This window comes from Salmo salar, chromosome ssa16 (assembly GCF_905237065.1).
Source record: "Salmo salar chromosome ssa16, Ssal_v3.1, whole genome shotgun sequence".
NCBI lineage: Eukaryota > Metazoa > Chordata > Actinopteri > Salmoniformes > Salmonidae > Salmo > Salmo salar.
The window spans coordinates 9,004,405-9,024,485 of record NC_059457.1 but is presented as its reverse complement, the minus strand read 5'-3'; the positions used below and the strand labels follow the sequence as shown (position 1 = coordinate 9,024,485).

General features: G+C 42.3%; 1 protein-coding gene across 1 annotated transcript in view; it reads right to left on the bottom strand.

Annotated features, from left to right (window-relative positions):
• Nucleotides 1–19,725, bottom strand: part of LOC106573120 (hepatocyte growth factor receptor) — a 78,821-nt gene extending 59,096 nt beyond the window's left edge. Inside the window, exons 1-2 of the mRNA XM_014147829.2 lie at nucleotides 19,414–19,725; nucleotides 14,359–15,601 (exon numbers count right to left, since the gene is read on the bottom strand). Of these exons, the coding sequence (XP_014003304.1) occupies nucleotides 14,359–15,600 (1,242 nt within the window). The 5' untranslated portion in view covers nucleotide 15,601; nucleotides 19,414–19,725. The remainder of the gene's footprint in view (nucleotides 1–14,358; nucleotides 15,602–19,413) is intronic.
• Nucleotides 19,726–20,081: the final 356 nt, after the last annotated feature.

The following is a 20,081-nucleotide window of genomic DNA, read 5'->3' as shown; positions in this document are numbered from 1 at the left end:
CATGGTGACATCACCATGCAATACATTAGTTAATAGACCAATAAGAATGAGTTTGAAACCTCTCTGCTAATAACAGCTAATAAATGTTTTTTCTGCTCCCCACTCAGACCACTCCCAGACAGTCATAACAAAATTCTTGCTTGAGAAATTGCTCTTAGCTAAGAAGCTATTTTTGTTTCTAATTTTACCATTTTAATTGAAAACAATCACAGTAAGGTACTTAATTGTTACCAAGAAATGATTTGATATTGAGATTTAAAAAAAACATCTGCATTGGACCTTTAAAGTATTATTTTTTCCCAGCATTGGTTATCTTATCTTAAGTATGGGATGTGCATATCACCTTTGTTTTCTTAATTGACACAGGATCTGAACATAGCTAGTTCTTCCCTTCTTTCGTCTGTCGTACTGCCAGATGGTGAAGCGTGATTCATCACTCCATAGAACGTGTTTCCACTGCTCCAGCGTCCAGTTGTGGCGTGCTTTGCACCACTCCAGCATACGCGTGGCATTGTGCATGGTGATCTTAGGCTTGTGTGTGGCTGCTTGACCATGGAAACCAATTTCATGAAACTCCAGATGAACAGTTCTTGTGCTGACGTTGCTTCCTGAGGCAGTTTGGAACTCGGTAGTGAGTGTTGCAACCGAGGACAGACGATTTTTACGCGCTACGTGCTTCAGCACTCGGCGGTTCCCTTCTGTGAGCTTGTGTGGCCTACCACTTTGCGGCTGAGCCATTGTTGCTCCTAGATGTTTCCACTTCACAATAACAGCACTTACAGTTGACAGGAGCAGCTCTAGCAGGGCAGAAATTTGACAAACTGACTTGTTGGAAAGGTGACATCCAATGACAGTGCCACTTTGAAAGTCACTGAGCTCTTCAGTAAGACTGCCAATGTTTGTCTATGGAGATTGCATGGCTGTGTGCTCAATTTTATACACCTGTCAGCAACGGGTGTGGCTGAAATAGCCCGAATCCACTCATTTGAAGGGGTGTTGACATACTTTTGTATATATAGTGTACTTTTGTTTTAACGAGAACGCAGGTTTAAAAATCAACACAAACTTGGAGAGAAGAAACACAACCTTATCATACGTATGATATTCCGATATATTTCATGACAACTTGCAGGTGGTGGTGGCTTTTAGTATTTTTTTGTTGTAACGATTTCTGCACCAGCTGAATACTATAACGTCTGTAAAACAAAAAACACACAACAAAAGGCAAACTAACAATGGGCATAGCCCCAGTCCAGAGAAATGGGCGGCAGTGCAACAATGCATCATTGTACTGCCTTTTCGCACTCATAAACTCCTGGAAGTTGGCATCTCCACACACACACACACACACACACACACACACACACACACACACACACACACACACACACACACACACACACACACACACACACACACACACACACACACACACACACACACAGATTATGTGAGAATAATTCATGATGATCTAAATACTGTACATCTGGTTGATTTCTCCAGGGCACAGATCCAGGAACACAGTTAATGCTGATCTTGGATCCGTTTTGCCTTGAATCATAATGAATAAGGGGGGACGTGATCCTAAATCAGCACTTCTCTGGGACACTTTGTGACCGGCAGTACTGTTAATGCCAGAGGAGAAATCTTCAAACAGGATAGGTTTTTGTATTAGACTGTAAATGTATTATAGCAACATATAAACAGGAAATTGTGTGTAATGAATCACCTACCTTCTTACTCTTCTTCTGAAACATGACTGAACATTGTCACAGTCCCGGTATGACGACTGCCAAAAAAAAGCTCAAGGGTTCATTGTCGGAGAATATTGTAGGATACATCAAGCCAGTCATTGCTGGTTGTTTTTATTTGTTATTTAACCTTTATTTAACTAGGCAAGTCTGTTAAGAACTAATTCTTATTTACAACGACGGCCTACCCCGGCCAAACCCTAACACGGGAGCCAACTTTAAAAACAAAATCTTTCTCTTTTGACACAATCCCTGATGCACAAAGACTAAGTTTCCTTGGCAGTGAATTGGGATAGTCCATTAGATTGCATGGCCAAATACTGGGCTTTCTGACCGTAAAATACACCATTCAATTCCAAGAAAAACAGCTCATGCTCACTCAGGTGTGAGCTTGCCCTCCCTTCCTTTTCCTCCTCCGACAACAATATGATTCAGCCAGAGATCACCAATCCCCAGTGGGGTGGATAACATCAAAGCCTTCTGCCCCAATCTGAATGGTGTCCTGGGGATTTGGCTAGATAGCCTAGGTCTCTGTTTGTTGGTGCATTGTATGGGAGCGCGACAGGGTGATAAAAACCACACAAGCGTTGAGAGGATAGGGATTGAGACGTTGGAGTAGGAGGGTGGGGGGTGTCTTTCTATTCTATCCCCTCCATACTTGAGTACACATTCAGACACAATCTCTTGGCTCCATTGTGTGTGCCTTAGTATAGCCGAATGGAATGGCCGGGGGTTTAGCATCAGCTGATGCCAGAGTCAGATCATGCCTTGGCCCGGAAGGACTTTAAATCCCCTTCCACTTCATCAAGTTATCTCAACTAAGGTTTAGATGTATTCAAGATTCATCTAAACCTAACCCTGAAACAGAAAATCTCTCACATTCTGTCAATGTATCATCAGTTCACTGTTGACCGGTCTGGATGTGCATGGACACTTCTGTCAATTTATCCTCTGCATGGTGGACTGGCTCAAGGCCTGCTTTTGTCCATATGGCTAACGGCAGGACCAACTATACGGACACAAACCTTTTATAAGGCATTTATAATGCATTTACAAACAGTTTGCTCACCATTTATTAATCCTTATTCCCATATTTGTAAATGTTAGTAAGCTATTTATTCACACTGAGTACCACTCCTCATATTTTCAAGCATGGGGGTGGCTGCATCATGTTATGTGTATGCTTGCCATCAGCAAGGACTAGGGATTTTTTTTTTTACATTTACATTTTAGTCATTTAGCAGACGCTCTTATCCAGAGCGACTTACACTAGTGAATGCATACATTTCATACATATTTTTTTTTCTGTGCTGGCCCCCCATGGGAATCAAACCCACAACCCTGGCGTTGCACACACCATACGCTACCAACTGAGCTACAGGGAAGGATAAAAATAAAGTACAGGAAAGATCCTAGAGGAAAACCTGGTTCAGTCTGCTTTCCAACAGACACTGGGAGACAAATTCAACTTCAGCAGGACAATAACCTAAAACACAAGTATCAGCCCTGATCTGTTTCACCTGTCCTTGTGCTTGTCTCCATCCCCTCCAGGTGTCGTCCATCTTCCCCACTTATCCTCTGGGTATTTATACCTGTGTTTTCTGTCTGTCTGTGCCAGTTCGTCTTGTTTGTCAAGCTTACCAGCGTTTGTCATGTCAGCTCTTTTCCCAGCCTCTCTTTTTCTCGTCCTCCTGGTTTTTGACCCTTGCCTGTCCTGACCCTGTACCCGCCCATCTGACCACTCTGCCTGTCCCTGATCCTGAGCCTGCCTGCCATCCTGTACCTTTGCTCCACCTCTGGATTACTGAACTCTGCCTCTCCCTGACCCTGAGCCTGCCTGCCGTCCTGTACCTTTGCTCCGACTCTGGATTATCGACCCCTGCCTGCCTTGACCTGTCGTTTGCCTGCCCCCGTTGTTACATTAAAACATTGTTACTTCACACGGGCTGCACTTGAGTCTTACCTCGATTGCTGATAAAGGCCAGATCTACACTGGAGTTGCTTACCACAACGACATTGAATGTTCTTTGTGGTAAGTGGCCTACTTACAGTTTTGACTTAAATCGGCTTGAAAATAAATGGCAAGACTTGAAAATGTCTGTCTAGCAATGACCAACAACCAACTTGACAGATCTTGGAGAATAAAACAATAAAAAAATAGCAAACACTGTACAATCCAGGTGTGTAAAAACTCTTAGAGACACCCAGAAAGACTCACAGCTGTAATCACTGCCAAAGGTGATTCTAACATGTATTGACTCAGGGGTGTGAATAATTATGTAAATAAGATATTTCATTTTCATTTTCCAAAAAATTATAACAAAACCAAAAAACATGTTGTCACTCATTATGGGATATTGTGTGTAGATGGGTGACATCTATTTAATTCCATTTTGAATTCAGGCTGTAACACAATATCTCAAAGAGTATGAATACTTTCTTAAGGCACTGGATATTGATACCTTGACTAGTAGTTTAGACTTGGTAGCGCTTTCCTGCAGTCCAATGTTACGTTTTGTATGGTTACATAAGACAGATGGTTACTTAAGACAAAAAAAAAAAAAAAAAGTAGGGTGGTTGGTCGGGGTGGATGGTGGATGGGTCGTCTTGGATTTATGTACGGAATAATACGAAATGCTCTGAGACCAGGTTGCATAACTATGTGTGTGAGGTGTATACATTTGTTTCTAATTAAATGTATTTAAGACTTCCATGAAACACTCTGTGTGACCCTGATTTAGTCGTCTGCAGTAAAAGGTACCAAAAAAATATATGGAGAGATTTTTTGTTGCTAGGTAGTGTTAGCTAGTGCTAGTTGGTTGTAACTGCGCCAAAACTCTGGTATTGTTCATCCTATAGCTTGTTCTCCATCTTCTTTTTAAATAGTGAGCCAACGTGTTTCTCTGGAGCAGACATTTCTTCTCTCTCTGGAGGAGACATATAAGTGAGAAATATTTTTGGAACATGAAATCGCAATAAAATCTGAGTATCGACTCACAATACATGTAGAATCGTGAGAATTGCAATACATATTGTATTGGCTCCTAAGTATTGTGATAATATCGTATCAGGAGGTCCCTGGCAATTCCCAGAACCTAATATATTTCCACATACTGCGTGGCACGCTTATTCTTTTACTCAAAACATGTATAAAGTATAAAGTATATACTTTATTGTTCACTGTTATTGTATTGTTCACTGTTATTGTTTACTGCTCACTCAAAACATGTATAAAGTATAAATAGTGCTCACTTTAGACTGGGGACTGCAAAAAGACTTAGTGAATGTTTTTTAAATGTGGGAGTTATTATTAATAAATGGTGAACAAACAATTTCTAAATGCCTTTATAAATGGTTTATTACGGACCCCTAAAATCAAGTGCTAGAGACATATGCAACTGCATGGCGAAGTCCAGAAGTCCATAGGTCTGTAGAGTCCACCATGTTAGTCTGTCTGAGGTCCATGCTGGGGCGCTGGCCTGGGCTCCCGTGTCCACAGGGTGGAGTAGACCGGCTGGCCTAACACATAGGGTTGTTTCTGCTCCACTGCTCCACCCCTACACTGACCTTGTTGATTAAAACCTGGGCCATCCATGAAGCCAGCTCAGACTGGTAGCGAGACAACGCTTTAAGAAGGGATGAGGGGGGAGGCGGGGGGGGGTTTGAGGTAAGGGCACTGGTCAGGAGGGTGCCTCGTGTATGTGTGTGCATGCTGAAAGACGAGTGTGTACACATAGCACCTATTCCACCAGGAAGCAGGATGTCACTGTGTGGAGGTCGAGGCAGAGAAGTAAAGGAGTAGGGGGAACGGCAAGTGACTGATTAGAAAACCGCTCTGGGCCCTTGACTCATAACTAAGCTCAACTGAGCAAAGCTCCTTTACTCCACATCACACACTAAACAAGTGTATCATGTGGAGTCTTAGGGACTATTGGCAAAGACCTCTTAGAAGCATTAAAGTAGCCAAGTTTTTGTAAAATCCCTGCTTAGATGTGTGGAAGACAAAATGGAAGATATGTGATTTGAAGAGAATGTATATAATTTGTAACAGCATGTCGAAAAGAGAAATTGACGAGGACAGGAGCGGTGGACAGCAGAGATCAGTGTCAGGGCTATGGCAATTCCAGTATGTGCTTTCCCTCTGGGAGACAGACAGGTTGCAAGCGGAGGGAGACGTTTCCACTAGTTACTGCTCTTAGATAAGGTAAGGTGTGCACACAATTCCAACCTCACAAACAGACAAGAAGCACACACCTATACTACGCAATGTTGTTTTTTCCCAGAGAACTGGGACTGGAGACCCCTCACTAATGATTAACTTAATGCAAAATATAAACTATCATTTACCATAGAAAACAACCCGATTATTACCAGGAAATACCTGCATATGTAAACTGAGAAAACACACCAGCCCTGGAGAATTTCTAACAAACAGCAAACACGCTAACCCTGGCAAATTTTGAACAAACAGCCGGAGGCGGCTCGCCCATTAGGGAGTTAGGGGCAGCGCCACACTTGTGATTGGTCAAAAAAAGACCTTATATGGATTATGTTTTAAATGCTCATAAAAGTGCAGTAAATGTGTAATTTGCCTGTTTCAAAAGTATATTGTTAAAAACGAGATGTTCAGTTACTTGCCCCACAGTGACTGCCAACATTGTGCGAACATTGCTTGGATTGTGTTGCCAGCTATTTTCTATGAGGGGGAACAGCCCCAATGAAATAGAAGGATTTCATAGCATGAATTATAACAGCACAAAGTAAATAGACCGTCCTGGGGTGTTCAAATGTGCGTCCGTTCAGTCAGATCTTCTGGGTCTGCTCTAGTCTCCTCCTCCCAAAAAGTATCTTGCGCCAGACAGCTTGTGAGACTACAGTAGAACTTCTCTATCAGGTACAGATGGCTCTAAAGTAAAAAGCTAATTGTAATTAACTTGCAAATAAATAATCGTAACAGTCACAGGAGCCTGGGACCTGATAAACCGGACAACTATATCCAACAAGAGTTGAAGGACAGAGGGATACACTAGCTAGAACCTTCTCATCGCGGATCTGGTAGGACATAAAAGCGTGGGCAATTTGATTGTTTGCCCCTAATGTTGTTTATCAGGTTCTATTTTAGGTGACAGGGCGACATGTTGTGTGGACTAAAACAGCATAAAACCGGGTGTATCACAAAGCATGATCAAATTATTTAGCCAGGTACAGTAATTTTGAGAAACGTTGAGAAATAGATTGGTACATTTTTAGCTAAAACTAACCAGTTATCTACCTTTTGATATAGCTAGCTGGGTGCCTGCTAGCTAGTTAGCTCCCATGCCAATTTCAAGTCTTTCTAAACTCATATCTGACTTACTCGGAAATATGAAGTTATTTCAGAATGAACGTTTACTAGCTAGCACATCATACTTTGTCACATTATGTTAGCCAGCTATCCTCAGTTAGATCATGTGTTTTCACTTATTGCATTTGTATGTTTGTTGCATTCTTCCTGGTGCACTTGTTCGTTCATGAGCTGGCTGCTTATTCTAAATAGTAGAATCTGATCTGCTCAAAACAGAGGCAGCATGTGCAGCATTGGTCATTTGGTTTTTGACATGCAAAAGTGACAAAGGTGTATTTATGCTGTTGTTCAAATGCACAGATCGCTTTATATATATTCTCAAAGAAACTACCGGTAGTTTCTGTCATGCTGCTTTGTTGACAACTCCAACTATCTCACGCCCCAGGTATTCACCAATCAACGGACAATGCTGCAAACTGCAAACACACCAGCTTTGGAGAATTTCTAACTAACAGAAAACATACCCGCCTTGAAGAATGTCTTAAATAATCAGCTTTTTAAACATATCTGTTTTCATTCATTGAGAATCAAAGTCCAGTTTGATAATGTCATCATCGATTGACCAAAAGGACAATCTTATGTAATCACGACTCAGTCGCAGAATATTGACCCACTGCTCTTCTCTGTATATTGCACAGTTAGTGTTGGTCAATGCAAGTTTATAAGCCTACAGCCTGGTAAAGTAAGTAAGGTTTTCCATTACTTTCTATGGGCAAGGACCTAATACATCATGTGAAATAGTGAACTGTGCCATTATAACATAGTGTTTACGTGACATAGTGTTTCTATTTTGTTTCTATTATTTTCTTCTCTATTTCTATAACATTTATTCTACCCCACAGACAAGTGCTGAAGGCAATCAGTCAGCAGCTGGATGCCAGGTGGCCAGCGTGCCAGTCAGTCAGTCTCTGGTGCCTGGTGGTATCTAGCTGCTGTTGCTCAGCCTTTCCTCAAGCATGGAGCCTGTCTGGGCACGGACAATTCATGACACACTGTACTGGTCTGAGCTCATACTGGGATGGAGTCACTGAGCTGAGGGGGTGGAGGTGGAGGTGCCTGAGAGAGTATGCAGCTGCAAGGTCTCTCACCCAACTCTTACCACATATTCATAGGGGTTAGGCTGGTGAGTGTGTGTGGTTTTGTGAAACAGATGCAGGTTGAGGAAAACAACCACAAAATCTCAAGCTAAACCTCACACAGTTCTTGACTTATCTGATACCTTTCTCAGTTCCTCTTACTATCACTAGCACACTCACACATACAGCAGGCATACACACCTATCCTACCTTATCAAAACCCAATATTGTGAGATTATTATGGATTTGAACAGGACAGGGCAGGAACAATCCTGTATTTCATTATTTTGTTCATTTCACCAGTAAAGTGATGTTGAGCCTCTCCCTCCCACCAGGCGAGCTGTGACCTAAAACACCGGGGCATATTCAGTAGTTAAAATGGAAAACATTTTGCAACAAAAACTAGAGATTTGCAACAAAAACTAGAAATTCTTATTGGACAATTTTGGTTAGTCCCTCAATGTTTTGGTCCGTTTTCTTCTGTTTGGTGTCTGGTGAATACAACCCTGGGTTGGTTCTACCACAACATCCTAGTGACAGCAGGCAGGCAGGGCACCAACATGCTCTGGCACGTGGGACCATTGAGATCCTATTAAATTAAATACAGTTTATACAGGTTTTATACGCATTTACTGTATAAATAGCCTATAACATATATGTAAACAGACCATAAAAGTCCAAATGTTAGTTTTCTTAGAAAGCTGTGAGTGCTATTACAACCAGGTAAAAACAATGCGACCTACGAAGAGCCCTAGCTTAATGGCTATTTGGCGTGGGAGAGTGAGAAATTGTGGGGAGCCGGTGTCCAAGTAGGGTACACGTAGCTAGCTACAGTTGAAGTCGGAAGTTTACATACACTTATGTTGGAGTCATTAAAACTTGTTTTTCAACCACTCCACAAATTTCTTGTTAACAAACTATAGTTTTGGCAAGTTGGTTAGGACATCTACTTTGTGCATGACACAAGTAATTTTTCCAACAATTGTTTACAGACAGATTATTTCACTTATAATTCACTGTATCACAATTCCAGTGAGTCAGAAGTTTACATACACTAAGTTGACTGTGCCTTTAAACAGCTTGGAAAATTCCAGAAAATGATTTCAGAAGCTTCTGATAGGCTAATTGACATAATTTGAGTCAATTGGAGATGTACCTGTGGATGTATTTCAAGGCCTACCTCCAAATGCAGTGCCTCTTTGCTTGACATCATGGGAAAATCAAAAGAAATCAGCCAAGACCTCAGAAAAAATATTGTAGACCTCCACAAGTCTGGTTCATCCTTGGGACGTGGTCCTTGGGAGTACCACGTTCATCTGTACAAACAATAGTACGCAAGTATAAACACCATGGGACCACGCAGCCGTCAGTCTCCTAGTGATGAACGTACTTTGGTACAAAAAGTGAAAATCAATCCCAGAACAACAGCAAAGGACCTTGTGAAGATGCTGGAGGTAACAGGGACAAAAGTATCTATATCCACAGTAAAACGAGTCCTATATCGACATAACCTTAAAGGCCGCTCAGCAAGGAAGAAGCCACTGCTCCAAAACCGCCATAAGAAAGCCAGACTACGGTTTGCAACTGCACATAGGGACAAAGATCATACTTTTGGAGAAATGTCCTCTGGTCTGATGAAACAAAAATAGAACTGTTTGGCCATAATGACCATTGTTATGTTTGGAAGAAAAGGGGGGATGCTTGCAAGCCAAAGAACACCATCCCAACCGTGAAGCATGGGGGGTGGCAGCATCATGTTGTGAGGGTGCTTTGCTGCAGGAGGGACTGGTGCACTTCACAAAATAGATGGTACCATGAGGGGGGAAGATTATGTGGATATATTGAAGCAACATCTCAAGACATCAGTCAGGAAGTTAAACCTTGGTCGCAAATGGGTTTTCCAAATGGACAATGACCCCATGCATACTTCCAAAGTTGTGGCAAAATTACTTAAGGACCTCAAAGTCAAGGTATTGGAGTGGCCAACACAAATCCCTGACTTCAATCCTATAGAAAATTTGTGGGCAAAACTGAAAAAGCGTGTGCGAGCAAGGAGGCCTACAAACCTGACTCAGTTACACCAGCTCTGTCAGGAGGAATGGGCCAAAATTCACCCAACTTATTGTGGGAAGCTTGTGGAAGGCTTTTTACTAGGATTCAATGTCAGGAATTGTGAAAAACTGAATTTAAATGTATTTGGCCAAGGTGAATGTAAACTTCAAACTTCAACTGTATGTGTGTGGAAAACATTTTATATGTGCCTTCTCGAAAATAGAATTAGAATCTATAAGAAAGACTAAGATATTTGGGGGTTGGAATTGGAGTATGTATTACATTTAAAAATGTAGAGGTGAGGTAGCAACTTTTGACAGACTGGTTTCGTCCGGACAAACAAAAAATGGTTGTGGAGTGAAAAAAGTCCCAAAATGTGCATAATCGTTGTGAGTAGAGGATAGCTGTGAGGGTGATCGAATAAGGATCAAATCCACTATTATCCTTAAGCACCTTAATGATAGAATGTTCATATTTGAAGAGGAAAGGCCAGTCTCTTTGGCACACAACATGGAGTACATGGAGTGGGTTAGCTAAAGAGACTGGTTTCCAGGCAAACAAACATACAGTTCAGATAAATTCTTCAAATTCATTATTTTACACCATATCTTATGACAGCACTGGCAAACAATGGTTGACCAACTCCCTGAACAAAATGGCTGACCTTTATACAATCATAAGAAGGTTAATGGCCATTCTAGTATTCTAATTCCAAATTCTGTGTGGAAACACAGTGCGTGCATCTCAAACAGCAGCAGGAGCCCCTTACCGTAGCACTCACTCAACTGTTGAATGGACACTTTTTAAAAGTATATAGTGATGTGTTCAATGCTGGATATATAAGGACATATATCCTTGTTGCATTTCATAATCAGAAATTATTATTTATTTTTTGTTCTTAAGGCCACCCTTTAAAACCTGTTCATTTAAACAGTACTGCTAATTACAATGACTGTCAATCAAAAGGCTCTTCCATTGGAATTATATTACATACGTACAATCAATCAGGCTTCAGATTAAATTTAAAAGCAATCAGCGTCGGGTGGGTTTTCACAGATCAATGGTAATCTAATAATAATTTTGACTTTAAATGTGGCTGTTTGTTATTTTTAGAGCCCAATTGTCCCCCTTGCCTCTCTCTCTCTCTCTCTCTTTCTCTCTCTCTCTTTCTCTCTCTCTCGACTCAACTTATGATAATGGTCACAAAGCCTGTTGGTGACGTTCCAAGTCTGAACCATCTCTCACTCTCTTCCATTACACAGCAAAATGTGTAGTGTTTCTTTTTGTTGCCAATAACATTGTCAAGCCAAAATCTCCTGTCTAATCCAATCAATAGTTTCCAGAGGCTCGTTGAACTTTGTGTGTATACAGTAAGTCTATTGAGGGGACAAGTTATTAGTCTTTCATTAGTATTCTAGATGATTTGTGTTTCTGGTAACTAACAAACGGCCCCCATGAGACCCATAATAAGCCTGCAGTGAGAGAGGCAATGAGCAGCTACTGAAAAGAGACTGGCTCTAGCCTATAGCACATGAACGAGACGACAGAGACACCATTGTATCATTTATCATATCTGGCTCCCTACACTACTTGGGCACATCCTAAATGGCCCCCTATGCCCTACATAGTCCACTACTTTTGACCAGAGCCCTATGGGCCCATAGCCAGGAGTTAAGAGGCTCGGTGGAATTGACAACCACCATTTACATCATCAAACATGCTCTTGCATCGGCTCACTTCTCCAACCCTCCTTTAAATTCATATTCCAGGTGAACTACAGGAGTTTAGTTGACCAGATGATAAAGAATTATGTAAAGTGCGCTGAAGCATGCCTCATACGTTTACAACTTTTTACTGTAGTTTTATGGCCTAGATTATCTGGTTCTCTAACTATGCGATAAGAGAGAGGGCCTACTTGACATATGCCACTGAATACGACCCACACATTCATTAGACAACAACTGGGATGAGATCCTTCTTCAGGCTTTAAAACAAAAACAGGGTAAAACATTGGGACGGTTGGTCATTTATTGTACGTTCATGCTCATTAGTTCTTTACTGCCTTTCCCGAGATAAAAAAAAATGTGGTGCTTTAAAGTTTAAATGACTCGTTGTTTAGACTCGAAAGCACAACGGAATATGTTTGAATGACTGTTAAAGTCATACGTAAAAAGAGAAACCCTTTTAGCGTTTACCTGTCGCGTAACGTTAAAAGCTCTTTTGGCTGCAGCAAATCAACACAACATTTGATAATCGACTAGATGGATTCAACTGTATGACATTGTCTGAAGCAGATACACGCACAAAACCAAAATATTTGAAATAGCAGATTTGAGTGATGAATGTTTGAGAGTGTTCAGAGTCAGTGAAAGAGAGACTGAGAACAAGAGCAGGGGAGACTGTACACCACTAAACCCAAAACAATAATAATGGGGTTTCTGACACGCAACAGCTGCCAAGAAAGATGATGTAGGCTATAAAAATGTAGCCTACTTACTTCTGACTGTGGAATTATTAAAAGGTGTTACACATTATTACACTTTATAAGTGTAGAGAACCCTGCACCTCAAGGCATCTGACGTCGCTCTCTTGTCTGTCAGTAGTGTACTTAGTCAAGGAAAAATATTATCTGATAAGATTGTGCACCGCAGTGCTAGCTGCATTACTACAGATCCTGGTTCGATACCAGGGGCAGATACCGGGCTGTGTTGCAGCCGGCTGAGACCGGGAGACCCATGAGGCAACGCACAATTGGCCAGAGTCGTCTAGGGTGGGGGGGTTGGCCGGCCGGCCGGGAAGTCCTTGTCTCATCGCGCTCTAGCGACTCCTGTGGCGGGCCGGACGCATGCACGCTGACACAGTCGCCAGGTGTACTGTGTTTCCTCCGACACATTGGTGCGGCTGGCTTCCGGGTTAAGCGTGCATTGTGTCAAGAAGCAGTGCGGCTTGGCGGGGTTGTGTTTCAGTGTAGAATAGAATAGAAATATAACTTTAGAAGTAGCTTGATGTGCACTGTTATTGATTGGCTTCATGCTATATCTAGACTAACACAGTTTTCTCTTTCCCACAGATGGAATCAGATGTAGGTGGGCATGTAAAGGGAAAGCAAAGAGATAACATTGACCATCAGTAGTCCAGAGTTCTGATTCTCTATTTTAAGACACTTGGGGGTATCACAGAAAAATAGATACAATCCTTGTGATGGAGAGGAAATTTACCCTCATGCAAAACTATTTTCAAGAGCGAGTGAGAGAGAGAAAGAGAGAGAGAGATTCTCATTAGCTGCCTCTGCTCTGACAGGCATAGGGATGGGATCCTCTTCCTCCCAGCAGCTGCTGAGACCCTGTTATTCTACCACAGATTCATCGTGGCTCACTAAGAGTCAGAAATGCATTCCATGATTCCATTTGTCCCCTCTGCATTCTTCTCTGCAGCCCCCTCCCCTTCTCTCCTCCCTCTGTATCTGCACTGTAGCTACATAATCGTTAAAACCTATTAACATCCTTATTCTGTGGGAGTGGACCTGAGTTATATACTGACGCAACATTACATGGTGACCAGACCTATAGGTTATATGGCTGCAGGTTAGGTAATGATTCAGTCAGGCCTACCTGGAATCAAATACTACTTGAAATCTTTCAAATATACATTGAATGTTTGCTTAAGCAATTCTTTTAAATTGTATTTGAACCCAGGTATTGATGAAGTCAAGGGAGGATTTTTAGTGCTGCTACATATATTGACAGGACTATGGACAGGACCTCTGGAGAGGTCGTCAGCAGTTAAACTCATGTCACTATTGATCAGATGATTTAACCGATTGATCCCATCAATGATGACGGATGGATGGAGAAGACAGAGAAGAGGAGAGGCGTGAGGCCAGTGAGGCCAGACAGTTGACTCCCTCCCATAATGATTTATCCCTGAATTATTGTGCCTCGCTAGATCTCCTTAATCCATGTTTAATTCAAGTCAACTTCATACCATATTTACTGCAGTAGCTAATTCTCTAACTCTAAAATCCCGAAAATAACCTAATAACTGTAATACCCTTGAAGAGTACTCTCACTACATCTACAGTGCAGTCAGTTCTATAACACGGAACTTTTATAGTGCATTGTTGTTCAGTTCTTACCCCGTTGTAGCAGCGCTTCTCCTCGGAGCCGGTGAAATGGTATGGCTGCTTGGTGTGGCACTTCTGGATGAAGTCCTTGAAGAAGTTGTTGACATCTGCCAGTGAGATGACGCAGACGGCCGAGTTTGTACTGGGTTCCGGGGAGTCTGGCTTGGACCGGGCAAAGGCGGCGAACAGCACGTCCTCCCCTTCCTTCAGCCCCATCTCCTGCCTCAGCTCGCGGCCCGCCTTGGCCACATGGGCTGCCTGGAGGACATTAAACACCTCGATGCTGGCTGAGCGCCGCCGCCTCCTCCTCTCCGTCAGGATGCACTCGAATGGCATCTCCACATAGCGCCGCAGCTCCGGATCCGTGCCGCACATGCGGACGATGCGGGTGTGGTAAACCTGCGAGCTGTGGCCCTCGCGCTGCACGGTGAGGAAGTAGGCGTGGTAGCCACTCTGGAAGGAATAGACATACTGGAGGTGGTGGTCGCCGCGGAGGGCCGGGGCCAAATTCATGTAGGACTGGTCGGAGAAGAAGCGGAAACCATCTTGGGTTTCTTTCATCTGACGCACTGAGATGGTGTGGTATTGTGGCTGCTGGGCCTGGGGGCTGGAGATCATCCGGGATGGGCTTCCAGGGATCTCCGAGTTTCCTACGAAGAATCGCACCACGCCTCCGCTCTCCACGTTGAGCACACGGGACCCCAGGGGGCTAGTCACGCAGTCGGGGCAGCCGTGCCGTCCTCCATTATCTGTCTTGGGTGAATACATGCACTGTACCTCCCCATCCACCTTCTTTCTCTCCTCCAGCAGGTGGCGACGGCAGACACCGGCATCCGCTGAGCCGCAGCTGAACAGCTCATCATCATAATAACGCTCCACTAGCAGGGCCATGTTATAGTTGTCCACCACAGCGTTGGTCTTACCACAGGCTCCATGCTGACAACTAGGACCACACCGCCTTCTGACAGCGTCTTCAGTCACGGGCCCGGTCCGGTACTCTGACAGCTTGGTCAGGTTCTCTGACAGCGCGTAGATTCGGTTCACGGCACCAATGTAGACGGTCCCCTCGAAGGTTACCAGGTTCTGAATGGCGGAGTTGGCCTCAAAGCTGGGCAGGTCGTAGGTCACAGACAGGTTGAGCTTGGAGTTCTCAGCTGCCTCATTACACTGACCCATCACCATTGACCCAGAGAAACACAGAGCCCAGCCGATGATCACAATATGAGCGATGTCCAACAAGCAGATATTCTTCATCCTGTTCCAAAAATAAGTAAAACAATGAGTTAAAAATTAGGAATGACTTATTCAGAACAGTCACTAACACAAAGAAAACACCATCCATTTTTTAAATGTCTTCCTCGATTGCCATACTTGATCAGACAGAGCTACAGTTGAAGTCGGACATTTACATACAATTAGGTTGGAGTCATTAAAACTCGTTTTTCAACCACTCCACAAATTTCTCATTAACAAACTATAGTTTTGACAAGTCGGTTAGGACATCTACTTTGTGCATGGCACAAGTAGTTTTTCCAACAATTGTTTACAGACAGATTACTTCACTTATAATGCACTGTATCACAATTCCAGTGGGTCAGAAGTTTACATACACTAAGTTGACTGTGCCTTTAAACAGCTTGGAAAATTCCAGAAAATGATGTCATGGCTTTAGAAGCTTCTGATAGGCTAATTGACATCATTTGAGTCAATTGGAGGTGTACCTGTGGATGTATTTCAAGGCCTATCTTCAAACGCAGTGCCTCTTTGCTTGACATCATGGGAAAATCAAAAGAAATCAGCCAAGACCTCAGAAAGAAAAGTCTGGTTCATCCTTGGGAGCAATTTCCAAACGCCTGAAGGTACCACGTTCATCTGTACAAACAATAGTACGCAAGTATAAACACCATGGAACCACGCAGCCATCATACCGCTCAGGAAGGAGATTCGTTCTGTCTCCTAGAGATGAACGTACTCTGGTGCTAAAAGTGAAAATCAATCCCAGAACAACAGCAAAGGACCTTGTGAAGATGCTGGAGGAAACAGGTACAAAAGTATCTATTTCCACAGTAAAACAAGTCCTATATCGACATAACCTGAAAGGCTGCTCAACAAGGAAGAAGCCACTGCTCCAAAACCGCCATAGAAAAGCCAGACTACGGTTTGCAACTGCACATCGTGACAAATATCGTACTTTTTGGAGAAATGTCCTCTGGTCTGATGAAACAAAAATAGAACTGTTTGGCCATTATGACCATCGTTATGTTTGAAGGAAAAGAACACCTTTGCTGCAGGAGGGACTGATGCACTTCACCAAATAGATGGCATCAGGAGGATGGAAAATTATGTGGATATATTGAAGCAACATCTCAAGACATCAGTCAGGAAGTTAAAGCTTGGTCGCAAATGGGTCTTCCAAATGGACAATGACCCCAAGCATACTTCCAAAGTTGTGGCAAAATGGCTTAAGGACAACAAAGTCAAGGTATTGGAGTGGCCATCACAAAGCCCTGACCTCAATCCTATAGAAGATTTGTGGGCAGAACTGAAAAAGCGTGTGCGAGCAAGGAGGCCTACAAACCTGACTCAGTTACACCAGCTCTGTCTGGAGGAATGGGCCAAAATCCACCCAACTTATTGTGGGAAGTTTGTGGAAGGCTACCCGAAAAGTTTGACCCAAGGTAAACAATTTAAAGACAATGTTACCAAATACTAATTGAGTGTATGTAAACTTCTGACCCACTGGGAATGTGCTGAAAGAAATAAAAGCTGAAATAAATCATTCTCTCTACTATTATTCTGACATCTCACATTATTAAAATAAAGTGGTGATGCTAACTGACCTAAGACAGGGAATTTTTACTAGGATTAAATGTCAGGAATTGTGAAAAACTGAGTTCAAATGTGTTTGGCAAAGGTGTATGTCAACTTCTGACTTCAACTGTATATGGAGAAAAAGGACCATTCTCTTGCTAAAAATAGAGACCATTAGAAACACAAGAGAGAGGGACAAATTGCTTGCCAGCTCGGCATACATATGGAACTATGTGTTGGGGTTTAAAGCCATGGTTTACTCACTCCACCACAGCATCACATTAGTAATATCACTGTTGCTGAAAGCTGATATAGGAGCATTACAGAGCCCCATTTCAATATCAAACACATCAGCACTTCTACTATGACTCGTTATTATTGTGAACAAGCCAATCAGTGACACTCATGAGGGACTGGAGTATTGTTGCTGATGTGCTGACTGAGGGACAATAAAGTTGTAGGCTATTGAAGTAGCGTGCTGCTGTGTTGACCGAGCACCACCAAACACTGTTGAACACCACTTCTGTGGTTCCAAATTCCATCCACAGTGCGACCCAACATGGTGAATCATGGTGGAGTCGTGGACACAGCAGCCCTCCCTCTCTGCAGGGCGATGCAACCAACCACGGCGCTAAGTTTAGAAAATGCCTCCAAGGGAGTGGTAGATAGAACTCAATTAAAACAATGCAGGGGGACTGTGAGTGGTGCGCTGTACAAAATGATAAATAGTTGGTGCAGGCCACTTAAATGGCAATCCACTGGGGAATGCTTTTAGGGTCTGTCAGAGTGTCAGAGAAAGAGGGAGTGTGGAAGAGAGAGAGAGAGAGAAATGGAGAGAGAGAAATATAGAGAGAGAAATAGAGAGAGATTTTAGACCCCATGCATGATAGTCATCAGATCATTTGCAAGTATGATCCATATCATATCTGAGATGGTGGTTCAGCACATTTTTAACAAGACAACAAAAACAGCAGGAGAGAAAGCCCAACAGAACCCCTCAGCATTCACTTAATGTCCTCAGAGTACTATTTTTTTTTAGCTTATATTGTCGATTCTCAGAAAACCTAATAAATGTAACTGGTATAGAAAGTTATGTTGTTGATATTTTCAGACAATTTATCCAACTCATTGTCATATAAAATGGTTGATTCCCCAGACATCATGTAATGGGCTATGGAAATGATGTTTCTATTATATGATGAATGATACAGTATGTGCTTAATTACTGCAAACAAGTTATTGGTTAACCCTCTGGGATTTCTTTAGGATATTAACTGCCCTAAAACATAGAATCATTACAAGATTGTAAAAAAACGAAACAATAATAATGTTTTCTTGTCACATACACCAGATAGGTGCAGTGAAATATGTTGTTTTACGGGGTCAGCCATAGTCGTGCAAATTACAATCTAAATAAATCAGTGGGAAGTGCAAAATTAAGCAATTAACATGGACCATCACCAGTCCAGTTCTGACTACTATACTATTTTCAAGGATGGATGGGAGCCAAAGTGGCAGGTGTGCATTCTGGTCAAGTGACTAGTTTGTTTTTTACTTAAAATGATGAGTAAGAGTGAGGAACAAAAACACATTTTCTTGACTCCCCATTCTACCACGCACCTGCTCCAGTCTAATTCATCCCCTATAAGAGGTGTTATTGCAAGGAACAATTACTTATCCTAAGTAAATACAGCTTTGAGAAACAGAATACTTGACGATATATTTTGATTTAAAGAGAGGGAAATGACTCATGGGAGAAATTGCTCTGTGACGGAAACACGCGGACATTTCTGTGAGACTATTCTGGAGATTTTGGTTAACGTAGGCTATAAATTCTTAGCATATTATAATGCATGTATTGCAAAACATAGGCTATTTGGACAATCTTATTTTCTTTAATCATTGAAAGTATTCAGCAATGGCCATTGTGCGCAATTGTTTTGTTTTTGCATGGAAAAATCTGACATGTGTAGGTCTGATTATGCTCTACAAGAGGTGATGATATTTCAACCAAATAACCAAATAACCATTTATTTATCAATCCCTTGAAAACGGCACGCAATGGTGTCAATGGTATTAGCGGAGCTGTGGGTCTTGCCCCAAAGAAGGTAAATCGAACGCTCTACACCTTATTGCGACGTTGTACTGAAAACGACCTATAAAGCATTGACGAGTGTTTCGTGAATGAGTCAAAGGCTACAAAGTCATTCAAAGTAAAGCAAACATAAATAATAGAAAGGCAAAAATAGAACTTACCTGTCAGTTAGGCAACTATCTCAGTTATGTTTTGGTTTCTTCTTTCAAATCATAGTAGCCTACAAAACTCAGGATTCCTCACGCATGCATCAACGTTTGACGGCTAAAGAACAAATTGATGCGCAGAAGATGTTTGACTTTGAATACTCTTATCGGACGTTTTCCCTTTCTTTTCACAAAGAACACAGCCGTTTTCCCGTTTCTCATACAAAGTTCGACTCTTTCTGACTCCGATTCACAAGCTGCGGACCTGTGTGACTCAGGAGACACTGTAGATGTGTAGGTCACACACACTGGCATTCAAACCCCCTGCGTATGTTTGTCCCCTTTAGCGCGCAGCGCTCCTCCTCTCGACTACTGTACTGCGGGAGGTTGGAAGGCGCGCGATTACACTCAGGTGAGTTTACAGGTTTCATCGATAGCAACGCTAACCTTTATCAGTATCGTTCAGTCTTTAGCTTAGTCCCAACATTGAATGTTAATTCAAAATTATCTGTGTCATAACAAGTAAATGAAATAGCCTATAACTCGCTATAGAAGCACCTTTCCTTCACACTAGAAAAACTATCCAACATTCCACCTGACTTCCCCCAAGAAAGACCACTGACTCAGTATATTCTTAATTATTGGTTGTCAAGTTAAAAAGGCTCCCTTAGCCATAAATAAAG